The following is an 8,303-nucleotide window of genomic DNA, read 5'->3' on the forward strand; positions in this document are numbered from 1 at the left end:
AAAATAGTTGTAATCAAGTCCCCAGAAGCTAAACAAGATATCAAATCTTAATCAGTGGTGTCAGTATATCAGTTTCATATTTGAGCTAAAATTCTCTTAATGTATAAATGTGTGAACACCATAATATAAAAATGAGTCATTTTTATATGCAAAAAAAATTGAGTTATATAAAAATGAGTCATTTTTATATGCAAAAAAAAAATGCAAAAGTTGTGTGAACAGCCCCATACACAGCAGATTACCCCTGCTCCGTCATTACCATAGTAATCACAAACCCCCTTCCCCCAACGAGTACCTGGTTACTCGTTCATAATAGGAGAGTACTCGACTATTTAATTGCTTAAAATGCCCATCCCTAAAAATGACCCTGCACAATAAAATGCATTTCCATGCAATTTGACTTTTTTTAGAGCACTCATTCATTTCTCACCAAATGGACTACCGCAGGGATGACGTATTTTTTGTAGGCAGAAGTCAAGACATGTTGGATCTTCAGGGGAAAAGTGAAGGGTTTTAGAATGGGGATTTCACTTAAATGCATAAAATAAGGTATGTGGTTAACACAATTTTATGGAAGTGGTAATTTGCGTTCGGCAGGATAATCTTCACGAACATGAATCACTTTTATGCCTTTTGAAGAGTTTTCTGAAAATCGAGTTTTAAAATGAACACACTTACATTTCAAAAGTCACAAGTGATTCAAGTTTACAAAGATTAGCCTGCTGAACACAAATTACCACTCCCATAAACTTTTGTTAACCACAGACCATGCTACTTCTGGCTCATTTCTGTAGTGCTCTATTGTAGCGTTTCTCAAAGTGGGGTCCCCAGCAAAAGGGGGGTCATTTATTTTCACTATAATTCCATCCATAGTAACACAATGACAGAATATATATGGCTATTTTGGTCATTTGTTTCATACACTTTCTGTAATAAAACATCTAAAAGCAAAAACCGTATCAGATGGGGACCCTGGGACAAAGTCTTATCAAATGAGGGGCTGTGGTCTAATTTGCGTCAGTTTAGGGGTCCTTGATGTGAAACAGTTTGAGAACCACTGCTCTACTGTGATCAAACCTACTGTACCACAAAAATGTGAACGGCACAAGCCCATCACACATTGATTTTAAAAATAAATTATTCAACAAGAAAAGCATGACTGCAGAAACCTAAAACTTCAATGCGACTTTATTTTTATTGGTTGTACAGTCATACATCTGTTCTCATCTGCCATCCAGTAAGTCGTCATTCAAGCTGCTAGCATTTCACTGTCAGCGGTACAAAAAAGACTGACAAAAAAAACTAAATCATCAACTCCATGTGGAATGGTGACACGAGGGAGCTAAACATTCTTTCCTTGCACCTATCAATGACATGATGCTAGCACATCATATGCAGAATCAAGGGTGTACATCGGCAAGAAAGGAGCATAATATAAGCGGCGCAAAAGCTCTTAAAACTAGAAAAGGCTGATATCTAGGATACACCATCCACAGTAAAAGAAACCAAAAAATAATCTCACATTTAATTTTTTTTAAACCACCATTGAAGTGGATATATTGAACGGTCTTATCATTAGCCCCCTGAATGTTGCAATTATCTTGTTTCTGCTGTGGCTAGTAATTTTGTGACATTGATCAGGTTAATTCTGGTCTTTTTCAACCTGAGCCTCATCTTTTTGCCATCATGCATTGCAGACTGCTTCTGGTGAAAGGCACACAGCTCTCCAATACAATTCAACGGGGCAACACGAAAGGTCAACCCCCCTAAAAATATGGCCTTTTGTCAACTGTATAGGAGAGCAGTGCTCCCTGTCCACTGAGAGGCATCTAGAGCTCTTCAGTGAAATAAATGAAAAATAAATTGTAATCAAGTTATCGCTGGCTTCCCTGTGTGCTCTCCTCATCAGCATACAACCCTCCCCAGGCAAGATTTGTGAAAATTAATTTTCTAGGAGGGGGGGGGGGGGGGACGACAACTAATGACACTGTTCATCATAGCCACTCCAAACTCTGAGACATGATGTATTTTTCTGGTTGGTAAATCCTTGTTAAAAATCTTTGACTTAGCCAAGTCTTCATCAGCAACACGATTAAAAGTAAATCTTAACTTACAACAGGGATGTTCAATTCTGTGCAGGATGCATGTGTGTTTGTGAGCCTAAATACAGAGAATTAAACAAAGGTGTGTTCAAGGGTCTGTGTGTGTTTACAGAGTCGACCCTCCCATCACCGATCCATCATGCTGAGGATCATCTCCGGGGTCAGGTCTCCGTTGGGCGGGGCCTCCTGTGCCGGCTCTCCTACCTGGACCACCTGGACCAAGGCCTCCTCTGTCTGAGCGGCCCCTTCCGCTTCCCCCCCGGTAGCCTCTGCAGGGGTCTCCTCATTGCCGCCCTCCTCTTCCTCCTCCTCCTCCACCTCCAGCTCTTCTGGCTCAGCTTCAATCTCTTTCTTCACAATGATGTTATCCACCTGTCCGGTGGCCTCGTCCTCCACACGGATGATAGTAGTAGCAGCCACTATGAAGAGTTTCAGGTTAGTTATCAAAATGAGATCACATAGAATCCTATCCTAAACAGACCTATGTATTTGGTTGAGTCTGAAGTATGTCAAATAGCAATATCAGGCCATCTTGTCTCAATTGTTGAGTGTATATGGGATCAAATAATATAAGCATGGTCCAATAGGCATCCAGGAATTGAGAGAGGGGGCACCTTTTTCCAAGCTTTGTCTGGGGGAGGCCCACAGTCTCAGACTTTGAAAACCTCTACTTTAAAGGAATATTATTTTAAAATTTCAGGAGAAACTTTTTGTAGAAACTAAAAACATCAAATGCTGATAGACCTTCAGTAAACAGTTAAGAGTGTCTGAAGTCTGACACTTACTGTCTGGGACTGGTTTGATCTTAGGCGGCCGTCCACGTTTCCTCTTGGCTGGCGGCTCGATGGGGGCCGGGATCGGCACGACTGGTGGATCCTGTTCAACCTCAAGCTCAGGTAGGTCCTCATCCTCTTCCATTATCTCGTCCAGTTCATCATCCTCTACATGAGAGAGAGGAAGGAAAGTTAGGTGATATTATCCTTCATTCATTCTTAGGCTGGAAAGACAAAGACCTAAAACTGGAACATAATGAACAAACTTAACGAGTCTTTCCAAAAGCTACTACCACCACAAAAGGACGCAAAGCACAGCAATATGAAAGCGTCACACTCAGTGGCCACTTCATTCGGCTTGTTTACTAAACAGCTCACTCCTCTAGACAGTGAATCACACACACACCCGTGATTTATGAAAATAGTAGTGTGCTTGTACCCGAGTCGTCATCATCATCCTTTCTGGAACGCATCTTCTTCTTCCTGCCACGGCGGCCCTTTTTGGGCGGGGTTCCATTCTCATCACCGGTATCCTCGCCCGTGCAATTGTCAGTATGACGAAGCATTGTGTTCTGAAGGGCAGAAAAAACACGAATGACCATCACAACCCTGTGACATCAACTATCCTGAAGGATAGTCGTGGAGGGTACATTATGTGACATCGCGGCGCGCGGGCCTACCCTGCGAGTGAACGTCTTGCCGCACTTGTTGCAGACGAAGGCAGTGGGGATAAAGTTGGGATCATGGTACCGCTTGAAGTGCATGTCCAGCAGCTGCTTCTGCCTGAACGTTTTGTCACACTGGCTGCAGCCAAACGGCTTCTCCCCTGTGTGTGTTCGCTTGTGCATCGTCATGTGACGCTCCTACGAGGTCAGAGGACAGCAATTTAGCGTGAGATAAACAAAAAGAGAAATCCAGGTGTGATACGGAAACCTCTGCAACAGCCGATCCATACTCCACACGACACATACCTGTCTGCAACAGTAGTCGCAGTGTTCGCACTTGAAACGCTTCTCATTCTTGTGACTCTTCTGGTGTTGGATGAGAGCGTACCGTTCATGGAACACAGCATCACAATAACGACATTTCTTGCCTGTCTCAATGAATGAGTGTTGCTTCCGCAAGTGCACACCTAGGACAGAAAGAGTCAGTCAGTATAGATATAAGAACTTGAAGTGGGCCAACCCAACTCCCTCTTACAAGACCTGTTGAGAGGGAGTTGTTGGGAGCTAGATGTTTATTATCTTTTAAAATCCAACCGTTAACATGTATGTTTACATTCTGATGCCATGATAAAACACTCCCTTGTATACATTTTTTTTTTCTAAATTCTGAAATTTATCATTTAGAAAAATGAATAGTCAGATAGTCACAATAGACAATAGTCTGGAAACAAATATTTTTCCATACTCTTTTCCTTTTTCCATACTTTTCCAGACCTGGAAAACACTAAACATTTTAAAAATCAATTTCCATACTTCTGTAGGAACCTGACAGGTACTACATTTGACTGTTTGAACCAGTTGTATATGGATCAGAAAAAAAGTGGAGCCAGTTAATTTTGGTTCATGGCAGTTTCGCTTCGATATACATACACATTCATCCAAATCCCTGTTGAGTAGTTGAGTAGAACTACAGTGAGTACATTTACATACACACACCAATACTCCAAGGTACTGGGACTAATCAGCTTATGGCAATATTTCAATTACAATGTTTACATGGTTCAAAGTAATGTGATTTCTCCATAACCCGGTTATTAAGTAAAAAAGGAACCAACATCAAATACGGTTATCATTTAACTTCCCTAGTGTCAGAAAATGAGACAACTTTGCTATTTAGAAACGCTCTAGTAATAAAAACACAACGCACCGAGGTCACTCTTGCGGGCGATGACAGTATCACAGTGGGGGCAGTGGAACTTGGCCACATTCTCTGTGTGTTTCTGCAGAATGTGCATCTTCATGGTGCCGCTCTGTGTGAAGCGAGCATGGCAGATGTAGCACTCATACGGCTTCTCGCCTGCGACAGAGAGGAGACAGTATTACAGGCTTTTGAGTGACTTCTCTCAAACTGGTTGTGAACCAGGATCATCTTCTGACCGCTTAATGCTGCGAGCGTCTTACCCGAGTGTGTCCTCATATGTCTCTTCAGCTTGTAGGTGTCTCTGCTGGCATAGCTGCACAGACTGCATTGGAAAGGTCGCTCCCCTGTATGAGAGCGGATGTGCCTTTTCAACTTACTCACCTAGAAAACAGAGAAACCTTCAAAATATCAGCCCATCCCAGACGACAGGAAATTCACATGAGGTAAGTAATATCTACATAAACACACATCCATAGAAAACAAGAGAAAAGACAGAAAAAATCTGTGTGTGATTACTTGCCTCTACGCTGCAATAGTCACACATGGAGCACTTGAAGGGCTTCTCATGGGTATGCTTGTAGCGACGATGACGCACCAGCTCACCACTGGTCACAAACGCCATATCGCAGTCTTGGCATTTATGAGGGCGTGTGCCTAAGAGTGAAAGAAAGAAAAGGTTTTGTATTCCTATAAGAGGAAGCTGTAAAACCAAGAATACACCTGAAACAGGGATGAAAATTAACTTGTGGTGGTAAATGCCTCCTCCGTTTCATCTTGAATGGAGAAATTGCTGGTCTAACAACATTTTTAGCAGGAATCAGAGCAGTTTCGAAAGAGCAAAGTGTAATTTAACTCACCAAATGAGCCAAATCATTGCAAACGACACCAAATAATTTCCCCCACCATTATGTGGCTTCCTGAATAGCACACTTCTTGAAACAGCGGTGGAGATGCGTGTATTGAAGTACCTGTGTGCGTGTTGAGGTGGTTCCTCAGCAGTGTGACTGTTCTAAAGGCCCGTCCACACAAGTGACACTTATGTGGCCTCTCATCGGTGTGGCTCTTCATGTGCCGGTCCAGGTTGGAGCGCCGTGGACACGTGTAGCTACACAGCTCACACTGAAACGTCTTCTTCACACCTGGGGACAAAAAGCAGAGATACAGTAATGGGTTCCTAGAAAGCACCAGATACCTACTCCATTGATGACAAGGCTGTTTTAGGATCATTATTTTGTTGTTGTTGCATTTTTGAATAATGGAAATATCTGATGCGACTTGGGGATATACATACATACATACAAAGAAACAGGTTTGAATTCTAACCTTTCTTCTTGATCTTGGTGGGCTTTGGAGGCTTCATGTTGCCCACAACCTTCTCAGCATTGACCTCGGAGAGTAGCCCCTCCTGCTGCTCCTCCTCAAAGTCGTAGACCGAGGCACCAATGTCACGATCATCCTCTGCATAGCGCAGGCGGCTCTTCTTTCCTTTCTTTGACTTGCGGAAAGTGCCAAGGGGCTGGTAGTCTGTGTCATTGGTCCAGGTGGGGTCGACTTGCTGGGAATCAACAGGTTCGTCATCCTCCTCCACCGCCACTTCATCCTCCATCTGAGTCCCCTCAAGCTCCTCATGAGCAGCATGGAGCCCAAGAGGCTCTATAGTCTCCACCTCTCCATTGGCACCCACTTTCACCACCTGAGGATTAACAGGGTGCATCTTTCATGAGAAGACTTTCCTTCAACACCATGAAGTAGGCAGCACAACAGTTAACACAGAGTATGGTAGATTGTTTTCGGATGGCATAAGTACAAACTAAGGGAATTAATTTGGTTTCACGTGTTCAATGTGGTTTCGCACCTGGAAGCCCTCCGGCAAGGGAAGAGTGTGACAGATAACTGGGTCCATTCCGGAATTAGCGGAGGCATCAACAAAAGTGGCCTGGAGTCCCTCCACAGTTCCTGCCGTGACTGGTACCTGCACCAGCTGAAGCTGACCAAGACCTAGTCCACCACCCACCTGCTCCTCCATATTCACCACCTGCGTCGCAGAACAAGTCATTTCAACTTCAACAAATGCAAAAATGCAACCCTCCAACAATGGGGATAATAAATAATTATCCAGCATAATAATCCATTCTATATTCCATACCAACCTGCAAGGTTATGATTTGACCCTCGTCACCAACGGTCACCGTGCCGCCCCCCTCCAATACTTCAGTCTTCATTTGCAGCAGAGTCGGATCAAGAGCATCCATCACCATCATCCCCATGTCAGCGGACACCTCGCCTTGTGTATCCATGGCTGCCCCCTGCATCAAGGCCTCCCCGTCCTCTGGCAGAACCTCTGGACCCAAGGCAGCAGCTGAAGCGGCCTCCATGGAAACAACCTCACCCTCCATGGAAGCAGCCCAACCAACATACACTCTGCCAAATAGGGAAAACACATACAAATAGTCAAATAGAGATCATGGCATATGGGACTGATATGGTTTTCCTCTGTAAGTTTGTTTGTTTTGGTGGGGGGGGGGGTGTAGTAAGTTTGTACGTTTTAATGTAATTCTTCTGAGGTTGAGGGGATATGAGGACAGCTGGAAACTATACAACTCACAAACTCTTGCCCAGATACTAAGGTGGTAGTCATCGTAGTTAAGACGACATGACATCATTCTTTACATTGAGTGGTAACTTACTCCCTTTTAATTTAACGTCATGTGATTCGCTAAACGATTGCGATGTTACGGACGAACAGAATTTAGCGATATGTACTTCAAAGTCATAGAAACATTTTACAATACAACCTTTATACTCTGGACAACAATATATTCATCTGAAGACGATACAAAGTAACGTTATCAACTCGGATGTAGTTTGGTAACTCGGGAGGCGCGAGCAGTCTGAAAACAGGAAACAAAGGGCACGAGAAGATGGACGACAGGCCTAAACAAACTTAAAACCGTAACGCTGCTATTATATACATACATTTGCCTAAAAATGCTACAATATATAGACCTAAAGCACGACTGTGTTCAACTGAAACACGCAGCTGTATTTTACAGACTTATTTTCAACGTTTTGGATAACGATAGAGGGAGACAAACACCCCCCGCCAGCCCTGGACGGCAAGCCCTACCGTGACACCTAGAGGCCGCCGACAGCTCCTACAAAAACGTTTCCCGGTGCGGGGGTGAAGTCACTCTTTCACTTCTTCAGAGTCCTTGTTCTTCACGGTATGTTCTCCTGCACGCTCGATGTCTGTGTTTCCCCCCTCGGTCCCGATGCGGACGTCTTTATCTCTTGCGCGGAGCTACTTAATTCTCTCCCGCTTTAGAAGAGTTGGCCTAACACAAAATGGCGACCCGTAGTGCTGAACGGACATGCGCAAACAGAGGGCCGACGGGAAAAGGGGGGAGAGCAAAGCAGATCGCGCGGTTTTGAATTTAAGCGTGGGCGTGGTGTCCCAGACCAGTGAGTGAACCGAGATGATGAATGAAGATGATGAACAACTGTTGTTGTTGTTGTTGTTGTTGTGTAGTACTAGGCTAGCAGAAGAAGTAGGCCTAGAAGT

The 8,303-nt window shown here is 44.0% G+C and overlaps 1 protein-coding gene across 1 annotated transcript; it reads right to left on the reverse strand.

Annotated features, from left to right (window-relative positions):
* Positions 1 to 1,170: 1,170 nt before the first annotated feature.
* Positions 1,171 to 8,074, reverse strand: LOC310788878 (transcriptional repressor CTCF-like). The gene is made up of 13 exons (XM_083650455.1): positions 7,869 to 8,074; positions 6,892 to 7,162; positions 6,597 to 6,776; positions 6,065 to 6,434; positions 5,710 to 5,880; positions 5,262 to 5,395; positions 5,002 to 5,122; positions 4,748 to 4,897; positions 3,847 to 4,007; positions 3,556 to 3,738; positions 3,315 to 3,447; positions 2,888 to 3,043; positions 1,171 to 2,521 (listed from the first exon to the last, which is right to left on the reverse strand). The coding sequence occupies exons 2-13, from the start codon at positions 7,135 to 7,137 to the stop codon at positions 2,229 to 2,231; spliced, it is 2,298 nt and encodes a 765-aa protein (XP_083506581.1). The 5' UTR covers positions 7,138 to 7,162; positions 7,869 to 8,074; the 3' UTR covers positions 1,171 to 2,228.
* Positions 8,075 to 8,303: the final 229 nt, after the last annotated feature.

The sequence above is a fragment of the Poromitra crassiceps genome (assembly GCF_964638095.1).
Source record: "Poromitra crassiceps genome assembly, chromosome: 14".
NCBI classification, from domain to species: Eukaryota; Metazoa; Chordata; class Actinopteri; order Beryciformes; family Melamphaidae; genus Poromitra; species Poromitra crassiceps.

Excerpts from the sequence above, each read along its gene's own strand:
- LOC310788878 (XM_083650455.1), bottom strand. The coding sequence starts at position 7,137 with ATGGAGGGTGAGGTTGTTTCCATGGAGGCCGCTTCAGCTGCTGCCTTG. Across the intron at positions 6,777-6,891 it reads GTCAAATCATAACCTTGCAG|GTGGTGAATATGGAGGAGCA; the intron begins GTTGGTATGGAA and ends TCTGCGACGCAG. Across the intron at positions 6,435-6,596 it reads CCTTGCCGGAGGGCTTCCAG|GTGGTGAAAGTGGGTGCCAA; the intron begins GTGCGAAACCAC and ends GTTAATCCTCAG.